General features: G+C 49.7%; 6 protein-coding genes across 6 annotated transcripts; 1 reads left to right on the top strand and 5 right to left on the bottom strand.

Annotated features, from left to right (window-relative positions):
- Nucleotides 1-698: 698 nt before the first annotated feature.
- KY384_000218 (uncharacterized protein) lies at nucleotides 699-2,466 on the bottom strand (the record flags this gene model as incomplete). The annotated part of the gene is made up of 4 exons (XM_044808755.1): nucleotides 699-1,537; nucleotides 1,615-2,128; nucleotides 2,189-2,216; nucleotides 2,270-2,466. 4 exons carry the CDS (start codon nucleotides 2,464-2,466, stop codon nucleotides 699-701), a joined length of 1,578 nt encoding a protein of 525 aa, XP_044665508.1.
- Nucleotides 2,467-3,928: 1,462 nt separating this feature from the next.
- On the top strand, nucleotides 3,929-8,556 carry KY384_000219 (uncharacterized protein; the record flags this gene model as incomplete). The annotated part of the gene is made up of 4 exons (XM_044808756.1): nucleotides 3,929-4,213; nucleotides 4,282-4,379; nucleotides 4,431-5,365; nucleotides 5,417-8,556. The coding sequence occupies 4 exons, from the start codon at nucleotides 3,929-3,931 to the stop codon at nucleotides 8,554-8,556; spliced, it is 4,458 nt and encodes a 1,485-aa protein (XP_044665509.1).
- A 495-nt stretch (nucleotides 8,557-9,051) lies between these two features.
- Nucleotides 9,052-10,510, bottom strand: KY384_000220 (uncharacterized protein; the record flags this gene model as incomplete). The annotated part of the gene is made up of 2 exons (XM_044808757.1): nucleotides 9,052-10,036; nucleotides 10,098-10,510. The coding sequence occupies 2 exons, from the start codon at nucleotides 10,508-10,510 to the stop codon at nucleotides 9,052-9,054; spliced, it is 1,398 nt and encodes a 465-aa protein (XP_044665510.1).
- A 931-nt stretch (nucleotides 10,511-11,441) lies between these two features.
- Nucleotides 11,442-13,595, bottom strand: KY384_000221 (uncharacterized protein; the record flags this gene model as incomplete). The annotated part of the gene is made up of 3 exons (XM_044808758.1): nucleotides 11,442-13,004; nucleotides 13,208-13,475; nucleotides 13,579-13,595. 3 exons carry the CDS (start codon nucleotides 13,593-13,595, stop codon nucleotides 11,442-11,444), a joined length of 1,848 nt encoding a protein of 615 aa, XP_044665511.1.
- Nucleotides 13,596-15,855: 2,260 nt separating this feature from the next.
- Nucleotides 15,856-18,237, bottom strand: KY384_000222 (uncharacterized protein; the record flags this gene model as incomplete). The annotated part of the gene is made up of 5 exons (XM_044808759.1): nucleotides 15,856-16,143; nucleotides 16,198-16,554; nucleotides 16,604-16,873; nucleotides 16,924-17,889; nucleotides 18,115-18,237. 5 exons carry the CDS (start codon nucleotides 18,235-18,237, stop codon nucleotides 15,856-15,858), a joined length of 2,004 nt encoding a protein of 667 aa, XP_044665512.1.
- Nucleotides 18,238-18,869: 632 nt separating this feature from the next.
- On the bottom strand, nucleotides 18,870-19,954 carry KY384_000223 (uncharacterized protein; the record flags this gene model as incomplete). Its single annotated transcript, XM_044808760.1, has 2 exons — nucleotides 18,870-19,457; nucleotides 19,631-19,954. The coding sequence occupies 2 exons, from the start codon at nucleotides 19,952-19,954 to the stop codon at nucleotides 18,870-18,872; spliced, it is 912 nt and encodes a 303-aa protein (XP_044665513.1).
- Nucleotides 19,955-21,260: the final 1,306 nt, after the last annotated feature.

Raw genomic sequence — 21,260 nt, forward strand, 5'->3', positions numbered from 1 at the left:
AAAACGGGTGCTTTCTCCGTATCAGACCACCCAACAACCCACGCACCAAAGAAATTTTATTAAATGACTTGGAAATATCTCGAACCTGGATGTGGAAATCGAATCGACCAGGAGGAGCTAGAAATATAAAGCAAAGACAGCATTTCTGGCACATGAAAACAATAGAGAAGAGCAAGTGATGAACAAATGACATCTACCTAGAATTAAGCATTCGGAGATGATGACCAGAATGACTACATATAGCTCCCAGCAAACGCTGAGAAGGAACACGTAGACAACATGATACAATATAAGATTCCCAATACAACATAATCACACACAGAACACAGAGAGATCAGATATCATTTGACTCGCTACGCTAATGTCTCTTATACAAAGGCCGAAACTTTTCCGAGTCTTTATCCTCCGTCCTCACGATGAGGAGGACGTCCGTATGCAAGTGCCGAACAATCCCATACGTTGTGTTCTCCGCTATGCATTTCACTTTCGCTCGCTCGTTGTCGACTGCGTGATATATGGCATTAAGGCGCCAGATTCAGCTGCTTTAACATGAAGCGATCCACGATGCAGGCCTTGCCACATCCGTCAATCCTTCTCCCCGTCTTCCATCATTTCCATCGTTGTTCCGAGTTATAGATCGAAAGCTCAAGACTCATGGCGCGAAAGCCATACGGACTCAAAGCATACAAGTCGTTTACTTACGTCTCGCCGCCACCACCGCCAGCGCTTGCACCTCCAGCGCCTCCGCCTCCACGACCTCCACGCCCTCGATAATCACCCCTCCCGCGTCCGCGTCCGCGCGCACCACGTTCACCGTCGCCTCTGAATCCCCCTCCACCACGTCCTCTGCCCCCTTCGCGATCTCCTCTATACCCACCACCGCGCCCCCTCCTATCTCCACGCTCATTGCCCCCACGGCTCCGACTTCCACGGTGATGATGCCGCTGCACTTCGCTAAAGCCGTCTCCGGTAGCACCTTCCTTCGCACCAGCGCCAGTACCGCCCTGTGCATAAGCAGGCGTGCCCATGACATCAGTGTCAGCCTCTGGAGCCGCAAGCGGGACGTCTTCGGCCCAGCTCTGCGTCCCTCCTGTCCCGGTCAGTGTTCCGTCGGTGCCGGTGTCCGTCTCCGCTGGATCACGCGGTACTTGGACCCAATCGTCGCCTCCCCCGCCGCCACGCGTCGAGACTTTGGCTTCCCAATCCCCTCCACCACCTTCGCCTGAGGTTTCCTCTCCGCCACCAGCTTTATTAGCTGCGTCGGCGCCGATGCCGGAGGCGCTGGGGGCATCGTGGGCGTTTTCGTTGGGGCTACTCACGCCATTGGTTTGATATGAAGGTGGTGGACCGTCAGTGGTTTCGAACTCAGTAAGGCCAGCATGGGCGACGGTTGGGTCGGTGCCAATCTCGGCTGCTTTGGGTTCGTCGTCAAGAGTGGCGGTTGGGGCGGTGGGGGAGGATTGGGCGACTTCTTCTGCCCATGCTTCTTCGGCGCTGTAAGGGGCGTAGGAGAAGGAGAGATCACGGACTTGTTGGACTATAAGGGTCATTAGTCAGGATGCGCTTTGGAGGGGTGGGGGCAAAGGATTAGAAGAGGGCGAAAGGGATACTGACAGGTGTATTCGGAAGGCGTTGAATCCACCGTAGGTACTTTCTCGTCTTTGCCAGCAACGAGGTTCTCCATGGCTTCGACTGCGCTGGCTTCACCTCCGTAGACCAGCAGCAGCGCACCTTCAAACGCGCGATTCTCGGGCGAGGTTTCATCTCCACCTTGCCTCTTAGCAGCAGCTGCTCGTAGGAATTTGCTCAATACCAATAGATTCTCTTTAGCTTCCTTCCGGCCATCTGCCACAGCTGCCTCAACTGCTGCCTCCTTTACCTTCTGAGCTTTATCATCGCTCGAGGTCTCCCAGGCCGACTTCTCTTCCTTTAACCTCTTCTTGAAATCTTCGTCTAACTGCTTGAATTGACTTATCTGTTCTTCGTATTGTGCAAGTTGAGTCTGTAAGCCGGGTTTTTTCTGGGCCTGAATTTTTTGGTCGGAGTTGATTTTCTTGCTCGCAAGGAGTTCGTCAAGGCTTGTGCCAGGGTTCTCGGCAACTATAGAGTCGACCTTTTGAGTCGCATTCTGGGGTGACAATTCACGTCAGCCTGAAATGGAGTACCAAGCAATATTGCTGAGACTTACAAGCTTCTTCTTGATATTGCGAATGTTTCTACTCAACGTCAACAACAGTCTTCGTGATGGAGTTCTTTGGCGTCCACCTACTTTGCTAGATCTTTGACAAAAGGGCTCTCATAAGCATCTGTTCCATTTGTAGCATTTTCAGCGCCTGCTGAAGCATCTCCCGTATCAGGCTCCGCTACGGTTGGTGACTGGGCTGCGGCCTCAGCTTTCGCTTTCTTTTTCTTGGCGCTCTTTGATTCGGAATGAGGAGCCACGTTTGGAGGTTGAGCAGAAGACATTGTTGAAAACCGTGCAAGTAGCGGTGTGGGGCAATTGAAAGCGTTTTCGAGAGGCACGGCACGGAGTGTTTTTTCGAGGAAGGACACCGAGAGGATCTAAGACGTTCAACCAAGTTTTGCGAGGTTACAAGTTTACGAAATTGTCAGATTTGAGAGGTTACTTCTTAATTGCGGTTGAGTTGGGTCAAGAGCGGAGAATGTTGAGGTGTATGGGAAGAATTGCAGGTAGGGAGTGTCATGCAAACACTTAGCGGAGCTGTCAAAATACGTAAATTGCGTAGGGCTGAGATCGCCCGCTACGAGGGATTCAACAATAAAGCCAGTAGCCTTCTCGAGTAGCCTTCTCCTACATCTCGCACGTCAGTCCCGTTACGATCACAGGATTCGACGGGTTTGGGTCATGTCTTCAACCCACCCATTGCAGTGAGGGGAAGAATTGCAGCCCCCGCTTTTCGAAGTCTCCGTAGACGAAGTTGCTTGTGTCACTTGCGAGAGAGGCAATCTAAAGCACAGCCATAAGGATATGCCTACATGTAGTTCAGAGAGCCCAATTCCGGTCATTTGCGTCGGCCATTTGCGACTGCCTAAGAAGACTTGAAATGAACAAGAGTCCAACGTATGATCGTAATCTGGCCTGAACTTGTGCAGAACGAGATGCGGAACACAAAATGAGAAGCATCAATTGGTTCTAAATTCACGGGCATTAGAATACTGTCACAAGTCCACACTGCTAACTCTGTCAGAGTGAGCTCCATGGCAGTGCACAGTCTTGGTACAGCAATCTTCGCGAAGTTAAAATGACTTGCTCAGGACGCTCGAAACGAAGTCTGCTGCAAAGGGTTTTGAGAATGATTGTATTTTGCAAAGCAGAATAAAACCGACGGGAGAGCTTATGACTGATGGGTCTAGCAGCACCATGCTCATTCGGCATTACTCTTAGAATCTTCCGTGCCGTCTGCTCGATCAATTTGGCAACCGAAAGGACGCGCTCGGAGACTCGGAGACTTGGAGACGTTGTGGGTATGCCTGCATGTTCTCACTTTGCGTCTTGAGGAGAATGACAAAGATATCAGGAATGAAGCAAACCCAACAACACACGAAAAGGGGTCGAACGGCTTGAATTGCGTGCATGACCGAGCGGGCGCTAACCGGGTGGCTTGGCCCAAAGAAGACTAGCGGTTTCTCACCCAGAACTTCACCTGCTGAAGGCGAACTCCGCAAACTATACTATCATACACATCTAATGCGATCCTATTTATCGACATGAAATGCCAGAATCACCGACACGCTACTGGATCTGCCTGTACTCACTGTTGGTCCCTTTCAAGGGCGGTGCCGCCGCTCCCTCACCTGCTTGACGACCAATTAGTCACTGGGGACTCGAGGTACCTATCGCGTGCATAGACACCTGCAGATCACGCAGTGATAGCTTTGATCTTTCTTTTACTGGGCGCTTCTCACAATGGCTGCAACATCAATCATGTCTGGAGCTATGTCTCCCCCAGCCGACGGGGAGGCAGATGTTTTTGTGAAGGCGGAGGAGGAAAACACAAAGCCCGCGCTAACTCCCCCAACGAGCGAAGGAACCAAAGGCAATCGGGACGACTCTGGTTCTGAGCTCTCGGACCTGGAGCCTGAAGAACCGCAAATTACAAAGCCAGTTGAAGCGCCAAATAGCGACGATGCTAACGCTGAGATTGTGCCGGATCATTATTACGAAGATGGAAAGATCCCAGTTTTCAAGCCGGTAGGTGGACTCAGAAGAAGCTATTCGATGTTCAAGATCATGCAGCAGCTTATTGACATGCGCCTTAGACCATGAATCAATTTCGAAGCTTCAAAGATTTTATCAGCAAGATAGATAATTATGGTATGAAATCTGGTATCGTTAAAGTCATCCCACCAGAGGAATGGTAAGATCAAGAAAGTGACTTCATGATTGACCATTGGCTGAGCAGCTTTAGGCGAGACTCTCTTCCGGCCCTTGACGAAGCGGTAAAGACGATTCGCGTCAAGAACCCTATCACTCAGGAATTCCATGGAACACATGGTACATACACACAGGCCAACGTTGAGAAACAAAGATCGTACAATTTGCCTCAGTGGAAGGGCCTGTGTGAAGAAAGTAATCATCAGCCACCGGCTAAAAGGGGAGAAAGAAGACGTAACCAAGAAAAGCCTACACAAGCCCGCTTGACTCGCACGAAACGGGAACCTTCACCAGCCCCGACTGGGAGGAAAAGAGGACCTGGTAGGCCAAGGGTAAGACCCTTGCCTGCTCCCCGGGAGCGAAAGAGCAGTCATGATAGAGCCACAAGCGAGTCGAGTACTCAAGTGCCCCCAACCCCAAAATCGCCTTTGCCAAAGACGGCGGGGAAATCAAAGAAATCAAAGAAATCAAAGAAATACAAGCCTGCAGATGATGACGACGAGCCTAAGTCTGGAGGTCGACAGCCAAAATCTGTCTCCTCAAGACGGCTCAACAACAAGCGTGATCAAGTAGATTTTGTAGACGAAGAAGCTTTCCACGATTTCGATTACCGAATTTACAATCAAAACGAATGGACGACTGAGCGGATGCAAGAACTGGAGACTGCTTACTGGAGGAGCCTTAATTTCAATAATCCAATGTACGGAGCAGATATGCCAGGCTCCCTTTTCAATGACTCGACAAAACACTGGAATGTTGCTCATCTGGAGAACCTGTTAGACGTACTTGGCCAGACGGTTCCAGGCGTCAACACAGCGTATCTATACCTAGGCATGTGGAAGGCTTCCTTCGCGTGGCATCTTGAAGATGTCGACCTGTACAGTATCAATTATATCCACTTTGGAGCTCCAAAGCAATGGTACAGTATTTCGCAAGAAGATGCAAGGCGATTTGAAGGAGCCATGAGAAGTCAGTAGCAGATGTTGAATACTCCAATTCAGTTTTGCTAACGCTCGACAGGCGTGTGGCCGACCGATGCCAAGAATTGCGACCAATTTCTTCGGCACAAAACGTATCTCATCTCACCGCAGCTACTTCAATCGCAGTACAATATCAAGGTCAATCGCTTGGCCCATTTTGAAGGCGAATTCGTCATTACTTTTCCTTATGGGTACCACTCTGGATACAACCTCGGCTACAACTGCGCCGAGTCGGTGAATTTCGCGACCGAATCATGGCTTGATTTTGGCAAGGTTGCGAGAAAGTGCAACTGCGAAGCTGATAATGTTTGGGTGGATGTACGAGAAATTGAGCGGAAGCTCCGAGGCGAACCAACCCCTGAATACTACGAAGAAACGGATGATGATGATGAAGACGATGAAGATGTCGACTCAGGCCTGCCTACGCCTCCGGGCAGCGTGAAAGGAAAGCCCAAGCGTGGACCTAAGAGAAAGCGAGCAATTAACGAAAAGGAGAGCAAGCCCAAAATCAAGAAACTTAAGATTCGTGTCAAAGCACCCGCCTTCGAGCCTTGCATCCTATGCCCGAACGACAATAAGTTTGAAGAGCTACTACCTACAGATAGTGGACAGCGCGCTCACAGAATCTGTGGCTTCTACACTCCTGAAACGTACGTCTCGGATGAACCTGACGGAACATCAATGGTTCGTGATATTGTCATGATTGACAAAGCCCGCTGGGATCTTAAATGCAATTATTGCCGTAGTCGGAAAGGCTCCGTCTTCCAATGCTCCTCCAAAAAATGCACGAAGGCCTATCATGCGACATGCGCCATGCCTGCTGGTATACAAATCGATATTGGACCTACCTCGGTTTACGGAGAAGATGGTACGGAGTACGTACATACCGGCCAAGACTTCCGATGTCGCATACACCGCAGTAAAAGAAGCAAGAACGCTGACAGTTGCAACCTCGAGAATAACGAACTTATCTACTCGAAGGCCAAGAAGCTTTGTGTTGGCGAGGCAGTGCAAGTGCAGTTCTATCAAAGTGACATCTTTGCTGGCAACGTCATTGAGAACAGGAAAAGCGAGCAGAACGTCTTGCTTGATGTTCTACCGAATGGAGACCGACTTGAGGTGGATTGGAAGTGGCTGCTTTTCTTTGACCCTGTCAATTCACAACTGCCGGTGCCATCAGAGGACGCCAAACCTTTGCCAGCGGACATGCTCCGGAAAAATAGAACTACCGCTGAAGACCCTGCTGCAAAGGTCGATAAGCCCAAGCCTAATGAGCCGTTCTGCGACCCCAACACCATCTACAAATGGTCGGAATTTGAATCTTGTCGGCCATTCTTCAACAAAGCTCAAGAAAAGATCGATTTACTGAAACCTGAGCAGCTTTGGTATTTCCTTGGTGAAAGATCGACAGAAGCGAAGCAGTATTACACCCATGATCCATCGATCAGACGTCATAATCAGAAATCCAATTTTCTGGAGCTCGAGAAACTAAAAGAAGTTGCCAAGTCCATGAAAGCCATCAAAGACCAGAAAACTTTCTTGCCTCCTCCTGGTTCCGTCAATCAGCATGCCATAAACGCTGCTCGAGCCAGTCATACCACCAACAGTCACTTGACCTACTCGCAGCCCAGCGTCCAGGCAAGACCGCCAACGTCAAAGGAAAGGCCTTACACGGGTAAATATGCTATTACTGATCCTGTAATCCCACAAGCTCGTTCCAAAAACAACTACGGCAACACAGATATGCAGGCCCTACAGAACCAGAAAATGTTTCAACAACGAGCGGCAGCTGACACCGCGCATCAATACCGTCCGAATTTTTATCCGTACGACCGCTACAACACTTCATCACAAGGAATGCACTTGCCGAACACATTGCAAAGGCCGACAGCTCCTACGGCGCCAATGATGCCAACATTATCTGTAGCTCCAACCCCTTCGATATACTCACCTGACCCTCAATTCGATGCCGCAGCGCTGCTACGAAAAGTCAATCTTCCTGCCATGAGCCCAACTCAAGAAGTCTCGCTTGCTCCAATTACACAGTCCTTATATCACCATCAACAGCCCTCAAGCTCCCGACCACCAGCACCAGTGGCAAACATGATGAGCAGCATGCCTCAAGAAAGGCCGCGCCAGGTCGAATACGATGGTTTTGAGCGACAACCAGATTCTCATCCCGCTATGTCAACACCACCTCATTCGGCGGTATCAACATCGTCTAGTGTAGAAAGCGTGGTGCAAATGGCTGGCTCAGCCATATCTGCTCCAGCAACGAAAGGGGTGTCGCATTTGAAACTCGATCCAAAATACATCTATCTTCATGAGGCTGAAAAGGTACGGCCTCGATTTTACCAGTCACCCTATGCACAAGGAGGTGGCTTCACGGAGCCCTATCTCCCAGTCGCTATTGCAAAAGAGAAGTCTCGCCCTCGAGGCCAAAGCATGAGTGAGGCCTATCTCATGGCCCGCACCCCAAGTGAACAGGATACTGTAAATGCGAAAGTCTCTCAGGAAAAGGTCAAATTCCAGCAGCAGCAGCAACAAATGGCAAGTCAACGGCGACAAAGCATTGGGCATCAGCAACAGCATCAACGACCCTCCTATCAGTATCACCGTGCTGCGCAATCACAGCCCTCCCATCTCCCAATGTCAGCAATCCAACGGCCTTCTTCAAACCATATGCATCCGACCCCGTCGTCATATTTCGATATTCATACGCCCATCTCCCCCTCGTATCCAACGGCATTTTCGTCGACTCCAACTAATTCCTACTATCCACCGTCATACCATCCTATGCACCATCAACCACCAAGTCAGTATAATCAACACCAGCTCCACTACACCAAACCCGAACACAACGCCAATGCGTACTTAAATCAGAGGCCTTCCCTGACTTTTCAATCCACGCACGACTTCCAAGAGCAAATGAGACAAGAAGCACAACGCCCTTTCGCACATGAATCAAGCTTCGAACGTTTCACGCAGCAATTAAAGGATGCTGGCATCAACAATCAAAGCGGCCATGCAGGAAATTCGCAATGGGGTACTGACGGGTATCATAGCCGTGATGGGAGCAGCAGTAATGGTCACAGCCACAGTAACTCGGGGCAAGCGGGCAGCCCTCTTCGATACGAGCTTGGTATCGGAGGAGAGGAGATGTTGCCAATGATGCCTTGAAGAAAGCATGCGGACTCACATACAATGGACAAATTCCGTAATCGAGGAATTACATTTAGAATAGACCACTCCCTCTCTTCCTGATCGTTGCATGGGAGTTGTACATAGCCTCGATCTTCGCAGTCGTGGTTTGCAGTATTGGTGCTTTTTGGCGCAATCACATTGAGATACAGGATTTAATGATATTAAGATGACTGGTCAAGGGATGTGCTGAGCTGGCTTCACGGCATTCCGGAACGACAATAGCAGAGGCACATGTATGCCACAGCAGAAACACTCTGTGTATGATAGGGTCAGCTAATGCAGGTGGAGCATGTACAGCGATAGCTCAAGTATCATCATAATTGAAATGTATGATTTGTTCCTAAACATCGTCGGCAGCCGACAAGAATCCAAATCGTAGCTCACGATACCGGATCCACCTACACAAAACTTACTGTTACATCTAGCTTAAGATAATTCATTCAATCACTTCAAGTCCAAACCCTTGAAGCGTCAAACAGCCCTAACACCCTCCGCACAAACCTCAAACTCGACCCCCTTCTCCTCTCCCCTGGTCGGCTCAGCCCACGGCGCAAAAACGAGCTTCATATACCTCCTCCACCGTCTAGGCGCCCAATCGACCTCATCGTCCTCTCGCCCCATTGCGGACCCTAGTTTCGGACCGCCACCTCTAACAAAATTTGCCTCCTTGATCACAGCAACACGACAAGCGATCTGATTTGCCCACGCTAGTCCCAGCGCTGGCGTCTTGTCTCCCTTTCCTACTTCAGCACTTTTACTAGGCGAGTCGCCCCAACCTGTAAACCAGCGCATTTGGTGGTTGAGACTCTGTACTGTTGGAACCGTGGCCACTGACGGGAGGCCCCATGGCTCACTTGGCGGCTGTGTAGGAAAAGCTGGACTTGAAGAATAAGGGCCGGAGGAGCGTTGCGTTCCTAATCCTGCTCTTGCGGAAGATGAAGGGCCGGTCGCGATGGGTTGAGGAGTTGGCGCGAACCGGTCACTGACTTGATTGGCGACTACAATCGCGCAGTTGTGTTCACGGGCAAGATTGCGGAGAAGGGAGCCGAGACGGACGAGCTGCGTGTTCCTCCGAGAGAGAGACTCGAGACGCTGCTTCTCTGCCGATGAAGTGGAGCTGGAAACAGTTTTCTCGGCGCGGTAGTTCGCTGCTATGCTGTCAATTACGACTAGTCCGATGTTGTGGCGCGCAAGGGCGACGGGGACTTGATACTGGAGAATGTGGTCTTGAGTCTCGAGGTCTGAGGTTGAGATGCTGAGAATGTTCGAGAGAGTGGGCCGAGTGGAAGGTGGGAGTGAAGTGAAGAGCGGGTGAGAGTTGATAAGTTGAGTCAGGCGAGGAGTGGGCAGGGCGTGCTCGGTTGATATGTAGAGCGCTGAGCGAGAGAGACCCTGCGAGGGTGGTAGCTGGACTGCTAGGAGGAGGAACAGGAGGATCTGAGTCTTTGCTGCTCCGCTATGAACCAGACGAATCAGTCCCGACAAACGATTAAGGATATAGACAATGTGAGACAAACCTCTCACCCACAAATTCTGTAATATATCCAGTGGGTATCCCCCCACCAACTATATCATCCAACTTCTCGTTTCCAAGACTGATCGTCTCCCATGTCTTCTTCAAAAGTGACGTGCCGTCCGTTCTCAATCGTCCCCATCCCTTTTCACCCCTCTGCCGCACATCCTCAAATTTCTTCCCCAAGCCTTCCCCATGCTGCGCGCTTTGAACTCCAAGCTCTGATTGCAAGCTCAGAAGCACGTGCGAGATCAGTCTTTTGAGGTCCAGCAATGGCAATTGCGCGCGTCTTGCAACTTCTAAACTGTCAAGTGTGAGAAGGTCGGTGGTGGTGATAAGATTCTTCTCTAATGAGGGGAGGAGGTGACTGTACTGGGCATTAGGGAACGATGGCAATATTGTGAGGAGATCGGTCATTGCCCATCGTTGCTAGAAGATACTAGCCTGCAGCGCATCTTTGACAAGAAGATCTGATCTCGAATTGCTCATTTGGGCGGGACGGAGCGCCAAGCATTGGGATTGCCCGCTTGAGGAAAGATGTAAACAGTGGCTTCCATGCGACAACCACATCTTCCACGGCAGCGTAGGCTTTACACATACCGCAGTGACATGGTCACATTTGAACCTGCGAAACCGAGCCCATCTGTAAGGCCAACATGGCCGCCAAACGCTTATACCCACGCTCTACAGTGAAAGGCATTGTGAAGGCGCATTCAAATCGCAAAATCGGCAAAAACGCAGACATCCTGGTAGGAAGCCTGAGTACTTCAGGTGCACTGCTAATAGGCCAACTCAGGTCTTTCTCAACTACACAATGTTCATGCAAGAGTATACTACCAGCTTCATATTCTAAGGAACGTAACGTCACTGATCTGTGGAAAAGTTTGATGCACGAGGCGACTTTGCAAGCGAAGAAGAATGGAACGAAGAAGTTGACAGCTGCTGCCGTCAAACAGGCCTCCCACGTATGAAGCAAAATTTATTCGCAAGTGTGTACACGGCTGATTAGAGATGCAGAAAAGTTTGATGAGATTCAAGGCTTAGATGTTTCTGATGGAAGAAAGCGAGGACATGAACCCAGTGGCTGTGAGCATGACGATGGTTGATGAAGATCGAGAGACTTTGAAGGGCAGGGCTTCATATGGCCCCTTGAGTTGCAGGTGCTAGTTGAAGATGTATGCTATGCGCTATTGTTAGGTGGTGAGAGTAAAGCACGTATTTGATGTTTATATCCAGGCCGTGATGAAGCCAGCTTCCACGGATGTAGGCAAAGCAGCCCCGACTCTGGGTATCACTCACGTCAGATCTTTTGACCTTCGCTTCAGTTCTCTTCCAATTTCCCTGTAATTTATCCTTCAGCGGCTACGGCACCACCACCGCGTCCTCTCGCTCCACGACCGCGGCCAAAACCACCTCTTCCACCACGGAAGCCTCTCCCGCGACCACGACCTCGAAAGCCACCACGATAGCTATCAACGCTGCCTTGTCCAAATGTCTCCATGTTCTTCTTTTGCTCCTCAGTCCTGAACTCTCGTCCACCGGGCCTCTTGCTACCACCGTCCTCTCGATCTTTTGCCTCGCTCGAGATGTTATCAAAGAATGAGGATGCCCTATTGTAGCCTGCGTTCGAAGACTGATTCAAACTCGTTTCGCTTTCAGCCTGTGTACCATTGACTGACTCGCTTGGTGTGCCATCGACTGGGCTACCAACAGGCTCGCCGCTAGCTATGGCCTCCTTTACAAGGTCTTGCTTGTTAAACTTTGCATTGGCTGATTCAAAGTCGTAGTCTGTCTTCGGCATTTCAATTTTCTTCGTCTGGGACTCCGTTCGGGGTCGCCCACCACGATATCCACCCCTCCCCCCACGATTGCCGGCTGCGTAACCACCCGTTCCAGGTTGCCTCGATACTCTGGCATTCTCATTCGTCCGCATCTCGTTTACTTTCTTTGTCAAGTTATCCATAGCACTCTCCTCACCACTTTGCTTCTTCTGCTGGCCTGTCCCAGGACCTAGCTTAGCCATGGCTGCGGCTACTGCCGCTCTTGCGTCCCGGTTGGCATCTTCAACGACCTTCCTCGATGGCGGAGCAGTTGGCATATCATTCGCTTTCCCAGGTGTAGGCCCCAGAGCATTGCTTGGCGCTTTAAGAGATATCGGAGCCGAATCAGCAGCAGTACCTGCCCCGGTGTGTGTCGATGGTGTACCATTCATGGCTGCTTTTGCTTTCGGAATTGGGCTCTTCATGGGTATTGCTGGTTGTATGCGACCACTTTTCTGTGTACCGGGAGTCGATTTAGGGGCTACCGGTTCTGGTACTGAAGATTGACTTGGCGGAGCGAGGGCAGCTGCAACATCTGGCTTTGACTCAGTGGGAGGGGGAGGCACAATTTGGGAATTTGCTGGAGATCGACTTGGGAGTTTCACAGCTGCGGCTGGCTTTTCAATTGCTGCCGGCGGCTGTGGAGGTTGCGGAGCATCATTAAGTGCCTCTCTACCTGGCGTTGCAGGCTTCGAAGCTGGACCGTGCTGCGGAGGAGGCTGACCTGGGAAATGTTGTTGCAGGTGCGGTGGCATCATCTGCCCAGATGGACCCTGAGGGAAGCCTTGTCCGTGGGGAGGGTACCATCCAGGTGGTGGCCCATATTGCATTGCAGAATAGCCCGGGGGAGGGTAATTTTGAGGAGCTCCATAAGGTCCTGGTCCCGGTCCTGGTCCTGGTGCAGATCCAGATCCAGGCCCAGGCCCAAAACGTTGACTCGGCGGAAGTCCGTAGCCTCCATAAGGATATGGCAACTGTTGAGGATATCGGGGAGCTTGACCTCTACCTTGTGGAGGTCCATACTGGGGGTGTTGCGGCATCTGTTGCTCGGGTTGAGAGGGGGCTGATGGGACGCCCACAGGTCGGGCATTCTGGAAAGCAAATTAACACCTGTACATGCTAGTTGAGCAAATGCAACCAAACGCGATGAAGTGTAATTGTCAGAAGGAAGGCAACGGAAATATCCGCATGGTTTTGCGCTCTCGGTGGCATGAATGTATGTTTACATCCGAAATGCTTCATCATATTGACATGGTGGCTGTAATACACGTGCGTATGGAGGTGGATTACTTACTCCTAAAATTGCAGGATCATCAGGCACCTGAGGCGCCTGTGTCTTTTTTTCTGGTTCTTTCTCGATTCTCAAATCTTTCACGTCGCTCCCGCGGAAGACAATATATTCGTAAACGTTATCGGAAGGTGGTACTTCCTCTTCTGAGCGTCCTTCGGTGCCATACGATTTCACTTGCTCTAGAGCAACTGTGCTATTTTCGGAATTTATTTCGTGAAGGGTACCGACATAGCTAACAGCGTCGTTAAGAGCGAATCGAATCAATCGCAGACTGGAGACTTATACCGGATGTCACGCTTTGATATGAGGGATATTCTTGATCTATGGTAGTATCAGTTAGCTTGAGCAAGCCTCTGCGACGACCTCAACCTCACCCAATGTATTCAGACATGATGTCAAGCAAAGTACAGTGGGTAGATGATGCTGGAGGATCGAGAAGGCAATATAGTATCGGCAGAAAGATCACACAAGTCGAAGATGACGCTCTCGGAGTGTACGTCTAGGGTACATGAATTATGGCATGGATTGACGTTGCTGTGAAGGAAGCAGTCGCGCGGAGCATTTTAGGCTAGCCTTGTACAACTTTTATGCAAGCCTTGGCATCAGGTCGGTGCGAATCATTCCACAAAACGCTTCTTCACTTTGCATTGCTCGAGATGCTCTGAGATGTAGATCGATCGTTCACTTGAGGTGCCTTCAAGTATCGACTCTATAAGTTGATTTTCTTCGAGCAAGGGTGACAAATTGCCAGGGATGGCAAGAGAGAGATAGATCTCGATATTTTACTTGATCAACGCTCAAGGCTTCCGGGATTCCGAAGCAATACTAGGCATAGCCAAGTTGCACATTTTGGGCTCTCCGTCTGATTCCCCTAATTACTTGCACTGTACAGAATGAAACAGGCTGCAAAGCTTTCTTGTGGGCTCTATAAGCTGTTAGCAATCGTGGATTAGACGGCATCCTGAGTACTTGTTGCTTGACATGAGGGATATCTAGGAGGACTGGACAATGGCATTTTTACAACAAGAATCTCTGTCTGCTCCACCAACAGGGTCGAGTCAGGATTTGTTCCTACAGCTAGAATGCTACGACTTCTCTAGGGACCAGGACTTTCAGACCGGTTTGCAGTCCATCTTATCATCTAGTAGCTCCAAATCAGAAATCGAGCATTTGACCCTTCGCGCTCAATGTTTTTATCTCTCTCGAAAACTCGCTATACCAATAGATTTTGCTGCTTACAAGGTGTGGCGGGAGCGTCAGAGAAGGCCCCAAGCCTTACCAAATACGAATAATATTCTGAGCGAAGGCTCTGATGTAGTCGCGGAAAGCACAGTATTGCAGTCTGGCTTAGGAAATGGGCAACGAAACCCTTCTAAGGGGATCAATGAGGAAACCTCGGCTCCTTATCCCAACAGCTTCAGCCAGATAGTCGAGCTGATTAGTAGTGGCAAACCCATTTCAGGAATCAGAGATATCCCTAGCACCATATTAGAAGGGCAGGCCTCACAGTCCCTGGCTGAGAAAAGAAAAAAGCCGTGGGAGAAAGAAGACTTTCCATCGAAGCCAGATCAGCTATCAGAGAATACAAGCAAGACATAAGTCAACATCAGACTGATTGCCTATCCATGCCTAAACATTGATGAGGCGATTATGCGCAGTACAATTTGTCTCGGGCACTAGCATGATGAAATATCTCTAAAATACATGGTCTCATGGTCACACAGCGACTCTTTCACTAAAATACAGCTGGAGAAAATACTGCCGCGATCATACCCATCTTCTGCTCACAACATTTCTAGTTAATGTATAGTAAAGTGCCTGCACAGACAACGAAATTCAACGAGACGCCTAGCTGGCAAAGAAGTGCAATCTTGAAGCTCAGCATGAACGCATGTTTGCCCTGCCGATACTAATGTCCGTCACCCCGGGGGAAAGCTGGTCAGTATCGATCTAAGAGTGTGACCTTCGTCTAGCCTTTTCCAAGACTTCATCCGGCGGGGACTTGCTTTGTCTTTTAAGTCAAGAGGCTGTTCTGAGCATCCATATGGTGATAAGTAGGATACCTTAGATGAAATTGAATGCTTTCCATGCCAAAAGGATGCCGTTAATGAATTCGATCGCAAGCCAACACCGATCGACTGCTAAGATTAATTTTCGAGAATGACAGTAGTTCATTCCAAGGAAATGAGCAATTGGCGAAAGGAATGGTTGAGGTTACTATCTTCATGTAGCGAGACCGTCTGCCAATATGGTTTACAGGAAGGAATGTCCACAATTGAAGAGCGATGAACAATAAAATGTTCAGCGGTAGCCACCGCCGAAGCGAGGCACGTTCGCAGGTGCGCTAGAAAAGCGATTACTGGCAGCACCAGTGGGTGCGGGCCCAGTTTGACCGGCGTAGGTTTGGTTGCTGCACAGCATGGCAACCCGAGAGCCGAATTTAGATCCGCGAAGGGACACCATATGTTTCCTATGAAGCAATTAGACTCGGGAGCGCTTGGGTGTGTTGAAAAGACGAACCGAATCTGAGATGCCACAATCTCACGATGAGTTGGATTTGCATGTGTCAGAATATACTGTATCAAGTAATTTCCATATTGATCACTCGCAACTATTTTTGTTAGTACTCGAAGGCAGCCAGTATATGTATTTTACCCACTATCGATCAGGGGAATGCGTGGACGATCAGGCCGGCCTTCACAGACACGCTCGAGATAACGCTCCAGAAATTCAGAACCTCCAATTTTGAGACATTTTTCCACGACTTTGGAAGCGAACTGATCCATACTGTACTCAGTAGCATAACGGAGAATATGTTCGATGGCGCGGCTGCGGTCAGCTGGTGCACCATGCTCGCAAACGTGCTGGATGCACCAATTTCCAAATTGGCCATGAGCAACAATATCGATGCTACCCAGTACTTCATTGATGCATGGACGCTTGGAGGAATTCAACATTAGCAGGAAACTTCTCGGAGAGCCAGCGAATCATACCTTATCTTCTTCCAGGCAATTCTCAAAGATGTTTTGCACGACCAGACTACCTGTCTCCCCTAGGGCTACTTCGTGCCACATGCCGCGGAGAGCCTCATTGACGAATTTCATGATTTGTGGTGGCGAGTCAGACCAGCGTAGCTCAAATAATTTTTGCCACACATGGCAGGCGTAGCGATGGATTACAGTTTCTGGAATACGACGGAGTAGCTCATGTACCATGACAGCTTTGTACTCTTCTGGGACCGTATCAAAAGCTTTTTGAACCACATGACAACCAAATGGATCCATACTCAAGCTCAAAGTGTTGCCACGAATGGCGCTGGCAATGGCATTGACTTGCTCCGGGGTGCCATGCTATTCCTCGTTAGCACTAGAGCCACTCAAGTGAATGCAGTAAGCTCACTTCAAAGCAGCGTTGTACCAAGAAATTTCCAAACCGATTGACCATCAATGGATAAGCCTGCGCGACAATGGACTCAATGATGTCGTACTTTTGTTCCGCTGTTCCAACCTTCAATTTTTGCTGAAGAAAGATCGAGGCCTGTTGATCATTGTTGCAGACTATCTTGTCAACGATGTATTTCCAGTTGCAGGAGACCGAGCGATCTAGAAGACGGCGGTAATTGAGTGGCTCCATAGGTTGGAGGTAGGTTTGTCCCGGAGATGACGGAGGCTGTGGCTCTAGTTAGCTGGTCAAGACTTTCAAGGATGTATCAAACATACTCCCGAGTTCCACGGATTTGGAAGTGGGACGCCGCCAGAGCTGAAGGTGCTCGCCGTGGGCGAAAGTGGAGTACCGATTGGTTGAGGCTGATAGCCTTGATATGCTCCCATGTTTTGAAATGCTGATCCAGGATTCATTCCGCCGAGGTTATCAGCCACCGAAGGCGTATACATGTCAAAATTGCCACGAGGTGCAAAAGCCTGATTGTTCCGATTATCTTGGAAATTGAATCGACCGAAGCCACGACCCATATTCGAATTACTGAATCCTGTCGAATCACTCATGACACGGCTGGCGTTGCTGCCTCCAGGAGAAAGTGGTACGGCATAGTTTCGCTGCTGAAAAGAGTGCTCTTGTGGCGGAGGCATGGGGCCTGCGTTGCGTTGATTATATGCTCGCCCTCCTGCAAAGCCCCATGCCGAGTCTGGTTGCATGCCCATACTGAAGCCTTGGCGAGGAGCAGCCGACCATACATTGGATGAGGTGTAAGAGTCTGAGAAATCAGAACGAGCTTCGTCACTGCTAACCCAACTTTGACGTGGAGCGCCTGCGAAGTTGCGATTGATTACTGTCGGACTTAGCCCTCCGTCAGGGGCTAGGGGAGTATGGGTGTCCAATGTTTGCTTCGGGACACGTTGATTAATCTCTTGTGCTTGAAAAGCGAGCCGTTCTTTAGCTACATCCAACTCTCGCTTCAATCGAGAGACTTCAATAGTCTCGCTATGCCCGCTCTTATCGTGGGTCTGAGAACCGTAGGTGTTGCTGCGAGCGTCCGAGGCTGGTGTGAATAGAGCGGAGCTGTTGGAAGAGCCATCGGGAGGCTGGATGTTTTCTTCATCAGAATTTGTAGAAAGAGCAGATTGCTGTTGAGCCAGCTTTATTTGTGACTCAGACAATTTGGTTAGTAAGGCGTCTATTGCTCCAGACTGCGTCTGTTCTGCACTACTGGGTGTAGTAGGTTTGACCTATAGAGGCTATAAGGCATGTGCGTTCAAGAATGCGAACGATGCAAACCTACCGTAGCCGCCATCAGTGTGACTTGCTTCCCAGATTCTGCCCCAGACTTTGCTTGCAAATTTCTGAGCTTTGAGGTGGACAAGGGTGATGGGCCTGTGTTACTATCGTTTTGATAGGCTTGTTCCTGTCTCGTGTTAGATCCCCTTTTCCCCTAGTGTCAAAAGATTGCTTACGCTGCCAATACAGCTCGCAGCTCCAGCGGTACTATGTTTGCCTTCCTCTTCCTCGTGGATGGCGAAATGGCTTGATGCACGTCCACGCTTGCTAGGCGATCCGGCCGACTCAAGACCGGCCATGGTTCGAGATGAGTCAATAATGCTTGCGTTTCTTGACGGTCTGTGTAAGCGTGCAAATTACGCGTCGTAGATTCCGTACGAATGTGCTTCAATTTGCATGCGTATTGCCAGGAATGGACCGAATGTCCAGAAGCCTTGTGCAATGAGGTTGGTGATGTAGATGTTTGCAACGGTAGTAAGATCAACGAAATTTAAACAAACAATTAGAGGAGATTGCAATTAAAAGTTAGAGTTGGCGAAGTAGATGGCAGTAACGAAAGACAGGGAAGGAGCGTTTGATAGAACAAGGCTCTGAAAGAATGATGGCCTTGAACCATCCGACCTTAGTTGTCAGGAAGACCGTTGTTGTGGAAAGGCGAAGATTTAGAAGCCGCTATAGCTAAGTTGACACCTTAAGTGGGAAAGAGCGTGTAACACACGCGTTGGGGCAAATTTAGCAACACACACCATGCTTTGATGGTGATGAAGCGTGTCATAAACCTTTTCAAGTGAATAAGGAGCGCTCTTGTATGGCCATCAGTCTACGAAGATATCACGATTGACACATACCAAATCTTGCAAACGCTGTTTAAACAATGCGCCAGGCATCTCTGTCTCCAGGTCGATAATATCAGCCCAAGAAAGCCTACCGATCAAGAGACATAGGACGATTCAGAAAGCCTCCAGGATTTGGTCAGTGAACCCATTGCAACAACACCAGCAGAACCTTGCGACGCACATCTCTTACTAACGATGATCAATTCTGGCAGCCCGACTCCTGTAAGCAGCGGAAGAAGGCGAGCTGCTTGTCGAAGACCGGCTTCATCTGAGCCCCATACCACAAGCTCGAGCCTTTTGTTCGTGGCAGGGCGCAGATAGACAGCTCCAATCCCTGACTCACGGGCAATGGTGGACTCGCAACCATTCGCTCGCTTGAGAATGAGATACGAGTCTCCTATGGTAACTGGGTTGGCCTGTTCGCCTGATTCTAGGTCATCTTGCCCAATCGCTATTTGGATGAGGTTACCACTGGAAGTCGTCGGACGGTTTGCCTCTAACAGAAATTCGACGTCAGCCGCAAAGTATTGATGGAGATTTCTTGCGACTTGTAACGACACAGCTGAACAACCCGGCGAAGCTGACCGAATTGTGAAATGACCTGGGGATCGAAGGATGGAGTTGAGAGGGCCTGATTGAAGGCCATATCGGAAGTCGTTGTGTCGTGGAGGACTTCCAACCATCTGGCAAAGTAAGCATTGCGGCTAGATAATGGACGTCAGATACATACACTCCATCGCCCATTGGCATGAAGTACAAAGGAATGTGAAAGCAAGACCGCGTTCGACAACCTCTCGAAAAGTTCTCCGTCTACTATTAGATTCGACGGCCAGTCACGGCAGTAAGAGCCAGATACCAGATGGAATTGGCTTATGTTACGAGTGGTCAACGTCCACGAGGAGAAGGCTGGATTCCGTTCCACGATCATTTTTCCAATCTGATCGGGCGTTTTGAGAGCATCTATTTTCAACCCCGCTCTGGATCCTATGCCTGCTGGATCGGGTATGAGCATCGTAAAATGCAAAGGTATCGGAGGGACGCAGCTTTGTCTAAGGGTCTTCTCGTAGAATTGCAATAGAGGTGGTGTGGTGAGTGCCCCCTCAAACCAATGGCCTTTGTTCTCAAGCTCAACATATTTAGTTGAGCTGGACCCGTTCGTTTGCGAGATGAGCTGGTACATGCGACGCGAATGAAAGACAGGCACGTTCTCATCATCTTTCCCATGTTGTATCAGTATAGGTATTCCTGCAAAGTTACTCACTAGGGTCTCATGCCGCGAGCCAAGCAAAGCATTCTGAATGCAGAGTTCCACGCAAGGATGAGCTTCATTCCACATCCCATATGGTACGTATGCTAAGGTTGATATAAGCCTCAGGACGGAGACAGTTCGAATAAAGAGCACCTTGAATGGAGGAGTACCCGGACAGTGGAGCCGCACCGATGATTTTGTCGGGTTTGTGAGTCAGTATGTGCCAGACACCTTGTCCTGTACTTCTTTAGCAAATCTCCGAAGCACCTGATTGAAAAATGTGTCTCTACCTCCATTAGAATGACCAATCACTAACCACCGATTTGTGTCGGCCGATACGTGGTCCCAGCCTGAGAGTTCGATCCAGCTCGAGATTGAATCGATGGCAGCTTCAACATCAGCTGAACCCCATTCGTCTAGCCTCTTGTCAGCTTCGCCCAGATAGGGACTCAATGACCCTACGCCAATCGTCTCCACTCCAGGTCGTGACACCGGAGGGCATCAATACCCACCCGGGAAGATCCGGACTTCCATCAAGCGATCGGCGTGTCATAGAATCATTCACGTCAACTCCTGCGCCGTGTAGGACGAGAGCAATTGGCATTGAACTTGTGTGGCCGAGCCTTGCACTCGCACCCACACAAGCTTTTCTTGAGGGCGGTCGCAGAATAGCGTACGAGACGATGCCACTGGGATGCAGGAATGTGACTCGGTGCGGGACGTATAAAGACATCTGCTTGATCTGTACATTCACAAGGCCGTATTCGAAGATGGGTGAATTATTCGTGGTATAACAGATGGAGACCTTGAAATCGGCAAACCTGGAGCCCAAAAAGGAGATACGAATTATCAATGGCCTTGACTGTCCGGGTAGCAAAAGCAAGGGAGACGCCTGCTGCATAGCAAGTGAAAAACAGCGCTTCGGAAGTCAGTCAAACTGTTCACATATGGACGATCAATGTTACTTTGGATGGTAAGGCGGTTTCCAAGCAACCAGTATCTTGTAAATCAACCTTCTCGACGCGAATAATAGAACGAGTTGCATTGGTGAGCTGAACCGACCCATATTGCCCAGCTGGCTTGTTGTTCACCGCCTCTGGAAATAAACATGATTTCGAGTGGATGAGCAACGATTCCTCTACTACTGCTCCTGTGAGACAGCAAACCAGACCAGGATGCGCGATTCCTCCAAATAACCTGACATCGCGCACGAGACGAATGTTGATAACATGGTCTC

This window comes from Bacidia gigantensis, assembly GCF_019456465.1.
Source record: "Bacidia gigantensis strain McMullin 20006 chromosome Unknown contig_49, whole genome shotgun sequence".
In the NCBI taxonomy this organism is placed as follows: domain Eukaryota; kingdom Fungi; phylum Ascomycota; class Lecanoromycetes; order Lecanorales; family Ramalinaceae; genus Bacidia; species Bacidia gigantensis.